This window comes from Nerophis ophidion, linkage group LG08 (assembly GCF_033978795.1).
Source record: "Nerophis ophidion isolate RoL-2023_Sa linkage group LG08, RoL_Noph_v1.0, whole genome shotgun sequence".
Lineage (NCBI taxonomy): Eukaryota > Metazoa > Chordata > Actinopteri > Syngnathiformes > Syngnathidae > Nerophis > Nerophis ophidion.
Window position 1 is genome coordinate 18,850,829 of NC_084618.1, and position 13,789 is coordinate 18,864,617.

Sequence of the window (13,789 nt, forward strand, 5' to 3'; positions counted from 1 at the left end):
GATATACAGCATTATTCACATGTGAATAACATAAATACAGTCTAACATACAGCATTATTTACATGTGAATAACATAAATACAGTCTAATATACAGCATTATTCACATGTGAATAACAAATACAGTCTAATATACAGCATTATTCACATGTGAATAACATAAATACAGTCTATTATACAGCATTATTCACATGAGAATAATATAAATATTCTAAGATACAGCATTATTCACATGTGAATAATATAGTCTATTATACAGCATTATTCACACATGAATAATATAAATACAGTCCATTGTATTGCATTATTCACATATGAATAATATAGTCTGATATACAGCATTATTCACATGTGAATAACATAAATACAGTCTATTATACAACATTATTCACACATGAATAATATAAACAGTCTATTATACTGCATTATTCACATCTAAATAACATAGTCTATTATACTGCATTATTCACATGTGAATAACATAAATTGTCTATTATACTGCATTATTCACATGAGAATAATATAAATACAGTGTAATATACAGCATTATTTACATGTGAATAATATAAATACAGTCTGTTATACAGCATTATTCACATGTGAATAACATAAATACAGTCTGTTATACAGCATTATTCACATGAGAATAACATAAATACAGTCTAATATACAGCATTATTTACATGTGAATAATATAGTGTATTACACAGCATTATTCACATCTAAATAATATAAATACAGTCTATTATGCATTCAAGTACATAATCATAATAGTAACCAATAGATGATATTTGGCGTAGAATGTAATATGTGTGAATAATACCTGTTTTCTCTTTCAGGTTCTCTCTGGCGATACGTACGTGCCAGCATGTCACTGTCAGGGTACCTGCCTCCCCTCTGTGACCCCAAAGATGGACACCTTCTAATGGATGGAGGCTACATCAACAACCTGCCAGGTAAATCCATTATTATTAATGGGGCCCCCATTTCTCTTTAAGTCTGGATGCCTTTTTGAGGCCCTTAACATGCCCGAAAACTCACCAAATGTTGCTAGTGTGTCGATCCAGCCCAAAAATTGGCTCACTTGGCCAATTTTTTCGTAGTTGTAATGAGAGATACCAGACAGATGGGCGATGATAAATACGGAAGGAATCTTGCCTGTCACGTAGGATGTGGGCGTGGCATGTCATGGCGCCAAAGTTGTCATATGACGATTAGACACGAAACTTTAATAACTTGACTCCTTGATCATTTTTGGTACAAAGGATGATTATGCCAGATAAGCACCTGTCTGTCTGTACCCATCCATGGTGGGCGGAGCCTGGCAGCGAAAGCCGCTCCTCGCCATAACCGATCAAACTGACAATATTCCACTTAAAGGTGATTGGATCTCCTTCCAGACTGACACGAGGCTTTAAAGTCGGGGTCTGACCGTGACTAGATGTTGATATCGAAACCAATATCGCCCCCATGTGGTGGGAAATTAAAATGGTCATAACTTCTTTCCACATGCTCCGATCTTCCTGAAATGTCTTTTGGGTGGGTCGGTGCGTTAGGTGGGACGCTACTGCAAGACGGCCTTTGCACAAATATCGACCTCTTGTGGTGAAAAATTATAACCGTCATCACTTATTTCCACATGCGCCAAATCAGGATTAACGCCGGGACAAACTCGTTTCGCAAAATATTGTTTTTATTAGCGCATGTCTAGAATCTCCGCCGGGTCAAACTCATTTCGCAAAATAATTGGCATATGACTAGAATTTCCGCCGGGTCAAACTTGTCACTTCACCTGTCATCATTTTCAAAATGGAGGAGGCTGATTTCAATAATTTGAAATCGCATAAGGGGAAGAATATTAAGTGCTACTGAGTAGGATTTAAGGTCCAAGCTATTGAATATGCTAAAAAGAACAGTAAGCAGCTATGTTTTATTAATATACCGTAGCTGCGTGTGTCAAATATGAGTCATTAAATGACTCCCGCCTCCTGGTGGTAGAGGGCGCTAGTGATCCTTCTTGCGACTCCTTGGCTGCAGAAGAAGTGACAACAAGCAGCAAGAGTGAGCAGCGATCGTTTATTTTTTTCCTCTCGCTTGCACTTTTAACATAAAATAAAGCAGTTTTCTAAACTGGACTTTCAATCGAAGGAGGTAATAAAGGAAGATCTCCATCAAGACAGAGAGACTTTTAAAACTGAAGAGAGATAAGAAAGACTTCTATAAACAAGTTGTCGATGCTTTTGATCAGAGGGAGCTGGCATGGACTTCATTTATAAGTAAAGGTAAGACCATAATAACGTTTTTTTTTTATTAAATGGGCTTTTCATGATGGTATCCTTACATCACACTCAAATTTATAAGCGCAGGCCTGAATTTACGGCATGCCTTTGGTAAGCGCCGGAGTGAGAAGAAGTTTTAAAATACTTAGCGGTCCGGCGGCAATTCAAGGAAATACGGTAACTTTCTTCCACATGCTCTGATCTTCCTGAAATGTTTGATGGTGGGTCGGAGCATTGGGTGAGACGCTACTGAATGACTGTCTTTGCACCAATATCACCCCCTTGTGGTGAAAAGGTAGAACAGTCTTAACTTCCACATGCTCTAATCTTCCTGAAATGTTTAATGGTATGTCAATGCACTTGGTGGGATGCTACTGAGTAACTAACTTTGCTCCAATATCACCCCCTTGTGGTAAAAAGGTATAACAGTCATAACTTATTTCCACATACTCCGATCTTCCTGAATTTTTTTTATGGTAGGTCGGTGCGTTAGTTGGGACGCTATTGCATGACTGCCTTTGCACCAATATCGCCCCCTTGTGGTGAAAAGGTATAACAGTCATAACTTCTTTCCACATTCTCCGATCTTCCTGGAATTTCCTATGGTGGGTAGTGCTTTCGGTAGGACGCTACTGAATGACTGCCTTTGCACCAATATCGCCCCCTTGTGGTGAAAAGGTATAACCGTCATAACTTTCTCCCACATGCTCCGATTTTCCGGAAATTTTTTATGGTGGGTAGTGTATTCGGTGGGATGCTACTGAATTACTGCCTTTGCACCAATATCGCCCCCTTGTGGTGAAAAGGTATAACACTCATAACTTCCTTCCACATGCTCCAATCTTCTTGAAATTTTTATGGTAGGTCAATACATTCGGTGGGACGCTAATGAGTAACTAACATTGCTCCAATATCGCCCCCTTATGGTGAAAAGGTATAACAGTCATAACTTCCTTCTACATGCTCCGATCTTCCTGAATTTTTTTTATGGTTGGTAGTGTATTCGGTGGGGCGCTACTGCATGACTGCCTTTGCACCAATTCACCCCCTTGTGGTGATAAGGTATAACAGTCATAACTTCCTTCTACATGCTCCGATTTTCCGGAATTTTTTTATGGTGGGTAGTTTATTCGGTGGGATGCTACTGAATGACTGCCTTTGCACCAATATCGCCCCCTTGTGGTGAAAAGGTATAACAGTCATAACTTCCTTCCACATGCTCCAATCTTCTTGAAATTTTTCATAGTAGGTCAATGCATTCGGTGGGACGCTAATGAGTAACTAACATTGCTCCAATATCGCCCCCTTATGGTGAAAAGGTATAACAGTCATAACTTCCTTCTACATGCTCCGATCTTCCTGAATTTTTTTTATGGTGGGTAGTGTATTCGGTGGGGCGCTACTGCATGGCTGCCTTTGCACCAATATCACCCCCTTGTGGTGATAAGGTATAACAGTCATAACTTCCTTCTACATGCTCCGATTTTCCAGAATTTTTTTATGATGGGTAGTGTATTCGGTGGGATGCTACTGAATGACTGCCTTTGCACCAATATCGCCCCCTTGTGGTGAAAAGGTATAATAGTCATAACTTCCTTTCACATGCTCCGATCTTCCTGAAATTTTTTGATGGTAGGGGGTATAGCTTGAGTGGTAGAGTTGCCAGGCCAATAACTTGAGGGTTCCAGGTTCGATTCCCGCTTCTGCCATCCTCGTCACTGCCGTTTTGTCCTTGGGCAAGACCCTTTACTCACCTGCTCCCAGTGCCACCCACACTGGTTTAAAAGTAACTTAGATATTGGGTTTCACTATGTAAAGCGCTTTGAGTAACTAGAGAAAAAGTGCTATATAAAAAGATAAATATAATTCACTTCACTTATTGAATGACTGCCTTTGCACTGATATCGCCCTCTTGTGCTGAAACATTATAACAGTCATAACTTCCTTCCACGTGCTCCGATCTTCTTGAAATTTTGGATGGTGGGTCGGAGCATTGGGTGGGACACTACTGCATGACTGTCTTTGCACCAATATTCCCCCTTTGTTGTGAAAAGGTATAACGGTCTTAACTGCCTTCCATGTCCTCTGGTCTTCCTGAAATATGAGCATTGGCTAGCACTTGACGATATGACTGCCGTGGCACCAAATTGCCCCCTTGTGGTGAAAAGTTATAACCGTCTAAAGTTCCTTTTAAATGCCCCAAACATCCTGAAATGTTTGGATAGGATAGTGTTGGTCTTTATTGTCATTGCACAAGTACAACGAAACTTTGTTTTCAGCACAATCCCGTTCAAGATTAGACACAGTGTTACAGAGCAGGAACTCTGGTGGGTTGCCACAGAGCGCCCCGTAAAAGATTGGAAAAAGGTCAACGCTGGGGAAGGATGAGTGAAAAAATACAATCTAGACTGGAGTGGGGAAAAACCTCCATAGCAAAGCACATATACATATTACAACGTACACCGTGATATATCTAGCAAAAGAGGGGAGGGAGGGGGCCATGGTGACAGGCTGCAGCTCTCAGGCACTGCCCATCCTTCCATAACCCCTACGGCAGGGGTGCCCACACTTTTTCTGCAGGCGAGCTACTTTTCAATTGACCAACTCGAGGGGATCTACCTCATTTATATATATCATTTATATTTATTTATTTATGAAAGAGACATTTTTGTAAACAAGTTAAATGTGTTTAATGATAATACAAGCATGTGTAACACATATAGATGTCTTTCTTTCACGAAGACAAGAATATAAGTTGGTTTATTACCTGATTCTGATGACTTGCATTGATTGGAATCAGACAGTAATGATGATAACGCCCACATTTTCAAATGGAGGAGAAAAAAAGTTGTCCTTTCTGTACAATACCACATGAAAGTGGTTGGTTTTTGGCATCTAATTCATCCAGCTTCCATACACTTTACAAGAAAAACATTGGCGGCAAATTCCGTAGCTTGCTTGATTGACATTCACGGCACCCGAGGGTCTGAGATGACGCTGGCTGCTGCCAGTTCATCATTATGAAAAAATGACAGAGAGGAAGGCGAGAAACACTTTTTATTTCAACAGACTTTCTCGCCGTCCCTTCCGTCAAAACTCTAAAGGCCGACTGCACATTTCCTATCTTCACAATAAAAGCCCTGCTTCATGCTGCCTGCGCTAACAAAATAAGAGTCTCGGAAAGCTGGCGTGCACAAGTGATGTGCACGCCAGCTTTCTGAGGGATCGCTTGTGCACGCCAGTTTTCCGAGACTCTGTATTTAGTTAGCGCAGGCAGCATGAAGCAGGGCTTTTATTGTGAAGATAGGAAATGTGCAGTCGGCCTTTAGAGTTTTGACGGAAGGTACGGCGCGAGAGTCTGTTGAAATAAAAAGTGTTTCTCGCCTTCCTCTCGGTCATTTTTAATAATAATGATCTTGCAGCAGCCAGCGTCATCTCACAAGACCCTCCGGTACCGTGAATGTCATTTAAGTGACGTCTTGGTGAAGATTGATGATCACTAATTTTTAGGTCTATTTTGTTTAAAAGCCTGGCTGGAGATCGACTGACACACCCCCCGCGGTCCACTGGTAGCTCGCGATCGACGTAATGGGCACCCCTGCCCTACGGGATTCGCGTCAAGGGCGTTGGATTGGGGGTGGGGTATGTATGTGTGTGGCGAATATTTTTTTGTGGATGCATGTGTGTGTGTAAGCCTGCAGTGTGTCTCTGTTCCGCGGCCTTGATGTCATGCAGCCGATAAGTCCAAAGTCTACAAAGTCCATGAGAGACAAGAAGGGAGTTTGGCGTGTCTTCGCTGCACTGTCCGTCGGGAGAGTCTCGAAGTCAGGGAAACGATCCAAGTTCGAATGTTTTGTATGCGAGTGAATATAAAAATTAGCTTTTCACTCTAAATTGTCTATGACGGGTCCTCAAAAACCTGCTGTGGGTCTCGGCATTGGGGAGGACGTAAACCGCGAGCGACATTCGTGCCCGCCTACGTGAAGCCAGAGTTGCACAGCGGTGCGAAGGCACGTCCAAAGCGGCTTGCAGCTTTAATTATTCTGAAATTCCTCGTCTTTCATGTACAAAATTATCTTTTTATTTTTGGCTGCATTGACTTTTGACCGCCCCCACTTCCAGCCGACGTGGCGCGCTCCATGGGGGCCAAAGTGGTGATAGCGATCGACGTGGGCAGCCGCGACGAAACCAACCTGACTAATTACGGCGACTCGCTGTCCGGCTGGTGGTTGCTATGGAAACGCCTCAACCCCCTGGCAGAGAAAGTCAAGGTAACGAACGCATCGATTGGAATGGTAAAAGGCCACGGAGTGCATCTGCGGGACTCTAACGAGGCGTTTTTGGTTTTTTTTTTTTCTTTCTTTTTTTACACTTCAGGTGTTGAACATGGCGGAGATTCAGACTCGCCTGGCCTACGTGTGCTGCGTGCGACACCTGGACACTGTGAAGAACAGCGACTACTGCGAGTACATCAGGCCTCCCATCGACCGATACCGGACGCTGGAGTTTGGAAAGTTTGACGAGATCGCCGTAAGTTCCGATAAACACGTCATTAAATCTTCATAATGAGTGTTGGCCCTGCGATGAGGTGGAGACTTGTCCAGGGTGTACTCCGCCTTCCGCCCGAATGCAGCTGAGATAGGCTCCAGTGACTCCCCCGCGCCTCCAAAAAGGGACAAGCGGTAGGAAATGGATGGATGGAATAACAACTGCAAACATTTATATGCAGAAGGCTACAATTATCATTATTTTTCATTAGTTTTATCGTCTATTTGACATTTATCTATCACTACATGTATATTTCTCTTAATTGTATAAATGATTTTTTTATATTTATTTAAAATGTATTATTCAATACTTATTTATCATTTATTCCAGCGGTTCTCAAACTGTTTTCACCGAGTCCCACCTCAGAAAAAACTTGTCTCTCCAAGAACCACCATAATGACCTTAAAATACAGTAGCGTAGTAGGCCAAAGTATTCATTAAGTACCACCTTAACGACAACATTAAAATACAGTGGCATAGTAGGCATAAGTATTAAGTACCACCATAATGACCACGTTAAAATATAGTAGTGTAGTAGGGTTAAGTATTCATTAAGTACTACCATAATGACATTGAAGTACAGTAGCGTAGTAGGTCTAAGTATTCATCAAGTACCACCATAATGAAGACATTAAAATACAGTAGCGTAGTAGGCCTAAGTATTCATTAAGTACCGCTGTAATGACCACAATAAAATACAGTAGCATAGTAGGCCTAAGTATTCATTAAGTACCACCATAATGACAACATTAAAATGCAGTAGCACACTATGTCTAAGTATTCATTAAGAACCATCATAATGACAACATTAAAATACAGTAGTGTAGTAGGCCTAAGTAATCATTAAGAACCACCATAATGACATTAAAATACAGTAGTGTAGTTAGTAGGCCTAAGTAATCATTAAGAACCACCATAATGACAACATTAAAATACAGTAGTGTAGTACGTCTAAGTATTCATTAAGTACAACCATAATGACAACATTAAAATACAGTAGCGTAGTAGGCCTAAGTATTCATTAAGTACAACCATAATGTCAACATTAAAATACAGTAGCGTAGTAGGCCTAAGTGTTCATTACGAACCACCATAATGACAACATTAAAATACAGTAGCCTAGTAGGTCTAAGTATTCATTAAGTACAACCATAATGACATTAAAATACAGTAGCATAGTAGACCTAAGTATTAATCAAGTACCACCATAATGACATTAAAATACAGTAGTGTAGTAGGCCTATGTATTCATTAAGAACCACCATAATGACAACATTAAAATACAGTAGCCTAGTAGGCCTAAGTATTCATTACGAACCACCATAATGACAACATTAAAATACAGTAGCCTAGTAGGTCTAAGTTTTCATCAAGTACCACCATAATGACATTAAAATACAGTAGTGTAGTAGACCTAAGTATTCATTAAGTACCACCATAATGACAACATTAAAATGCAGTATCATACTATGTCTAAGTATTCATTAAGAACCATCATAATGACAACATAAAATACAGTAGCATAGTAGGCCTAAGTAATCATTAAGAACCACCATAGTGACATTAAAATACAGTTGCGTAGTAGGCCTAAGTAATCATTAAGAACCACCATAATGACAACATTAAAATACAGTAGCCTAATAGGCCTAAGTATTCATTACGTACCACCATAATGACAACATTAAAATACAGTAGCATAGTAGACCTAAGTATTAATCAAGTACCACCATAATGACATTAAAATACAGTAGCGTAGTAGACCTAAGTATTAATCAAGTACCACCATAATGACAACATTAAAATAGAGTAGCGTAGTAGGCCTATGTATTCATTAAGAACCACCATAATGACAACATTAAAATACAGTAGCATAGTAGGCCTAAGTATTCATTAAGTACCACCATAATGTCAACATTAAAATACAGTAGCATAGTAGGCCTAAGTAATCATTAAGAACACCATAATGACAACATTAAAATACTGTAGTGTAGTTAGTAGGCCTAAGTATTCATTAAAAACAAGCCAGAGGTTTTATTAAACAAGTTTAACCGTAACATTACTCACGACTTGAACACTAACACTGTGTATAAATATCGGAAAATAAAACACTGTACTTTAATCAATTGATTCTTTGTTGTTCCACTAGATGGAGCCTGTGTACCACTAGTATTTTTATAATTTTTTGACATGAAAGATGCTAAAAACAACTAAATTTAGGTTAGTTAATTTATGTACAGAGAAGTGTTTAGAACACGTATACAGTTTGACATTGTAACATGTCGGAAAAGGTGAAAAAACATATTATAGGCGACAAAGTAAATAGTTTCCTAATAGTATATCTTATTAATAGTTCTGTTTTTTAATAACACTTTTGGATTACAATTAATCATGATTTATACAAATCACACAAATAGCAGGCCCATCAAAATGTCCCCTCAAATACCGCCCTCATGTGGATTGTACATGCATTACATGCATCTCTTCTGATACGTCAGGCTATTTAGGAAAGAACGAATCACGCGGATGATGTGACGTTTTGGCGTTCCAGGGTTAAAGATCGGAAGTGACGGAGAAGGTGTAGGACCGTGTAAAGCAGGGGTGTCCAAACTTTTTCCACTGAGGGCCGTACACTGAAAAATCAAAGCAAGCGGCGGCCATTTATTTTAAAAACCAATACAATATATGAATTAAAAATATACATTTAGGCCTCCACTCAGGTTTGATCCCGGGGACCCCAAAGAGTTTTGGTAAAAAAAAAAAAAAAAGTTAAAAATGTGTCATTATGCAGTGTTATTATTTTTATTCAAGTTTTAAATCTCTAGATCAACATTAGGTCTATCTGTCAATATGACGTTTTTAAAGATTTAAGTTGTATGCCCTTTTTGTCAAAGAAAACCATGTTTTTCTATGGAAAAAAACACAAAATATGCAATATTTTCACCCAACAAAATTTTTAAGTAGAATATTTGAAATTATAGGGCTTCACGGTGGCAGAGGGGTTAGTGCGTCTGCCTCACGATACAAAGGTCCTGCAGTCCTGGGTTCAAATCCAGGCTCGGGATCTTTCTGTGTGGAGTTTGCATGTTCTCCCCGTGAATGCGTGGGTTCCCTCCGGGTACTCCGGCTTCCTCCCACTTCCAAAGACATGCACCTGGGGATAAGTTGATTGGCAACACTAAATTGGCCCTAGTGTGTGAATGTGAGTGTGAATGTTGTCTGTCTATCTGTGTTGGCCCTGCGATGAAGTGGCGACTTGTCCAGGGTGTACCCCGCCTTCCGCCCGATTGTAGCTGAGATAGGCGCCAGCGCCCCCCACGACCCCGAAAGGGAATAATCGGTAGAAAATGGATGGATGGATTTGAGATTATATATTAATTGGAGCCGTAAAAAGATCAACAACTCACAACACCATTGATTTTAATTCACTATTATTTTTGGTGCAATGACACTTAAAAACAAAACACACTGAACCAAAGGGGTCCTACTCATTAAAGTTTTAAAAAATAAATATATTTTTTTTTTACTGTTAACTTTTAACACAATGGTCTCGAGATCAACTTCAGATCTATCCGTCAATTATAAGCTTTTTTTGTAGTTTGTTTTTTGTTAGTTCTTTGAAAAAAAAAAACAGCTCATTTTTTTATATGGCAAACACAAAATATGCAACATTTGCCCCCAAAAATATCTCAAAGTGGAATATTTAATGTGACTTATTTGGAGCCTTGAATTGGTCAATAATTCATAAATGATTTTGATTCACTAATTTTTTATTTTTTTTTAAGAAAGAAACAGTCTTGGCAGCTTTGTGTTATTAGAGTAAACATTGCAACATGTTCTTGTTACATTTCACCTGTTTGCTCTTTTATACCACTTTTTACGTTTTGAAATTTTTTCCATAGTATTTTTAAAATGTGCCGTGGGGCCGTTAAAAAATGACCTGCGGGCCGCAAATGGGCCTCACTTTGGACACCCCTGGTGTAAAGGATGTAACTTTGTGTGTGGTGCCAGGAGGTGGGGTACCAGCACGGCAAGACGGTGTTTGACGTGTGGACTCGCAGCGGCGTGGTGGAGAAGATGCTGAAGGACAGACACCAGGAGGAGTTCCACAACACCCAGAGCAAGAACAACGTAAGCGCCCGCTTCCGCCTTCTTACATCACAGTCCTTCAGACGCGGGCTAGCGTCCCGGACGCACTTTATTGCCACTCCTCACAGAAAGCCGGCAAAGCCGACTTGACATTTTGATGAAGCGTTCCGTCAATAACTGGCTTTTTTCCATCATTCCGAGAGGAACTGTAATCAGCTTTTATGCTGCTCTCTGTGTTCCCGGGCCAAAAAAAAAAGGAGCCTCGCCACGCTGCAGCTTAGGTCTCAGTGTGGCTCTTTTTGTCCCACGTAGTCCTAACTAGCCTCAGATCCACACCACCACCTGAATGTCCAACACATGTGACAGGAGAGAAGCCACTGGCAAGAACATTTTGAGTCGGGAATCGACTGAGCTGCCTTTTTTTTTAACCGTGTAAAAAGATCAGTGCTGTTTTTCCATTTACAGTTGTATGCTGTAAAAAAAAACACCATAAATTTTACTGCCAAGTGATAGCGACTAAGCTTATCTGCAGATTTATTTTTTTTACAGTGTACATAAAAAAGTAATCAAATGCATAGGCAATTGTGTAATATTTTACAGAGGGGAATCTTTCTACTTTTATATTCCTATATTATTGGCCGTTACACGTGGCGCATGACAACCAGTTTATAACAAACATTGACCACCAGTGTCCCAATACAAGTATGGAAAAATAAAAAACTGTAATTATTATTATCATTTTTTTTTTCCTTTTTTAAAACATGTGGAAAAAAAACAACCTGCAAGTGAATCCAACAAAATAAAATGCACGTTATGTTACTTTGAATAGTATGAGATTGATTCAAAATTTTTCAAAATATTATAAAATTAATGTTAGTATTAGAGACGTCCGATATTATTGGACTTCCGATATTATCGGCCGATAAATGCTTTAAAATGTAATATCAGAAATTATCGGTATCGGTGTCAAAAAAAAGTAAAAGTTACGACTTTTTAAAACGCCGCTGTACGGAGTGATACACGGACGTAGGGAGAAATACAGTGCTGCGTGTCCCAGTCATACTTGACAACCCTCCCAATTTTCCCGAATTTCTCCCGATTTCCACCCAGACAACAATATTGGGGACGTGCCTTAAAGGCACTGCCTTTGCGTGCCGGCCAAACCACACTATATCTACGGCTTTTCACACACACAAGTGAATGCCAGCATACTTGGTGAACAGCCATGCAGGTCACACTGCGGGTGGCCGTATAAACAACTTTAACACTGTTACAAATATGCGCCACACTGTGAACCCACACCAAACAAGAAGGACAAACACATTTCGGGAGAACATCCGCACCGTAACACAACATCAACACAACAGTACATATACCCAGAAGCCCTTGCAGCACTAACTCTTACGGGATGCTACAATTTACGCCAACCCCGCCCACCTCAACCTCCTCATGCTCTCTCATGGAGAGCATGTCCTAAATTCCAAACTGCTGTTTTGAGGCATGTTAAAAAAAAAAAAAAAAAAAAAAAAAATGCACTTTGTGACTTCAATAATAAATAAGGCAGTGCCATGTTGGCATTTTTTTTTAGATAACTTGAGTTGATTTATTTTGGAAAACCTTGTTATATTGTTCAATGCATCCAGCGGCGCATCACAACAGAAGTAGGCATACTGTGTTAATTCCACGATTGTATACATATATCGGAATCGGTAATTAAGAGTTGGACAATATCGGATATCGGTAAAAAAAACCCTTATCGAACATCTCTAGTAAGTATCATGTACGTCAGTGGTCCCCAACCTTTTTGTAGCTGCGGACCTGTCAACGCTTGATAATTTGTCCCGCGGCCCGGGGGGGGGGGGGGGGGGATTTATTTATTTATTTATTTTTTGGGGGTCAGGAAAAAGGGAGGTTTTTTGGGTTGGTGCAATAAAAATAATATTAATTAATAACTAATTATTCTGCGCCCCGGTACCAATCAGTGGTCCCCAACCGGATATACATGACGTTGCTATATTTCAGTTTGAGTAAAGTATTTGAGTAAAAAAAAAGGTTCGGTCTTAGACTGGGCTCCTGAGGAGGTGGTCCAGACTGAGGCCAAGGACAAAAAAACCTCAATAGCCATAAGCGCACATAAACACGTTACATAGAATCCACAAGACTTGCAACAGAGGGGCGGGGGGCTTCGGTGGCAGGCTGCTGCTATCTAAAGGGATTCAAGGCGTGGGATGGGTTTCGGGGTATGTGTGTGTACTAAGTTTATATATTTATTGTTATTCCATGGTAAACAAATGCATCTCCCCCCCATCTCTTCATTGATGCCCATGTTGTCTGTGTTTTTCAGGTGTTGACGTGTCCCAACGCGTCTTTCACTGACTTGGCAGAAATTGTGTCTCGCATCGAGCCAGTCAAACCTGCCCTGGTGGACGGTAAAACTACCGACAGAGACGTCACCCCTTAACACCATTAGGGCCTGATCTACTAAAGGTTTGCGTGTACTAACGCATGTGCAAACTTGACAGCACACAAAGCCGATCTGCTAAACTTGTTAGCAGAGGATTTGTCTCTCTTGTAGTGAGCAGACTAAGGGTCGCAGTCCATCGAGCATGTCTGTCTTTGGATATGCAGAATATATGCGGAACATTAGTTCGCTCGTAATACTGGGAGGACGATATGCAAAATTTAACTAGAATTTGCAATTCAGGAAGTGTGAATGCCCTATGTGCGCGAGCCACCGAACCGTCAAATACACGGGAGCGGTATCGAAACGCTTGGATGTCCAGATTGAGTGGAGTGTGTGGATGTGGGAACGGTTCCTATTGGATGAGAAATGTGGGATATGCATGAGATTGTATATTTCCCATTATTTGTCAATAAG

General features: G+C 40.3%; 1 protein-coding gene across 5 annotated transcripts in view; it reads left to right on the forward strand.

Moving 5' to 3' along the window:
* The window catches only part of pnpla7a (patatin-like phospholipase domain containing 7a), a 123,701-nt gene that overhangs the window by 79,527 nt on the left and 30,385 nt on the right, over positions 1 to 13,789 (forward strand). For 4 of the 5 annotated variants that reach the window (XM_061907943.1, XM_061907940.1, XM_061907945.1 and 1 more), the window contains exons 30-34: positions 838 to 954; positions 6,400 to 6,548; positions 6,655 to 6,807; positions 10,834 to 10,953; positions 13,256 to 13,340. In XM_061907943.1, the coding sequence (XP_061763927.1) occupies positions 838 to 954; positions 6,400 to 6,548; positions 6,655 to 6,807; positions 10,834 to 10,953; positions 13,256 to 13,340 (624 nt within the window). Of the gene's footprint in view, positions 1 to 837; positions 955 to 6,399; positions 6,549 to 6,654; positions 6,808 to 10,833; positions 10,954 to 13,255; positions 13,399 to 13,789 lie in introns of all 5 variants that reach the window. The other variant, XM_061907944.1, reaches the window with a different exon arrangement.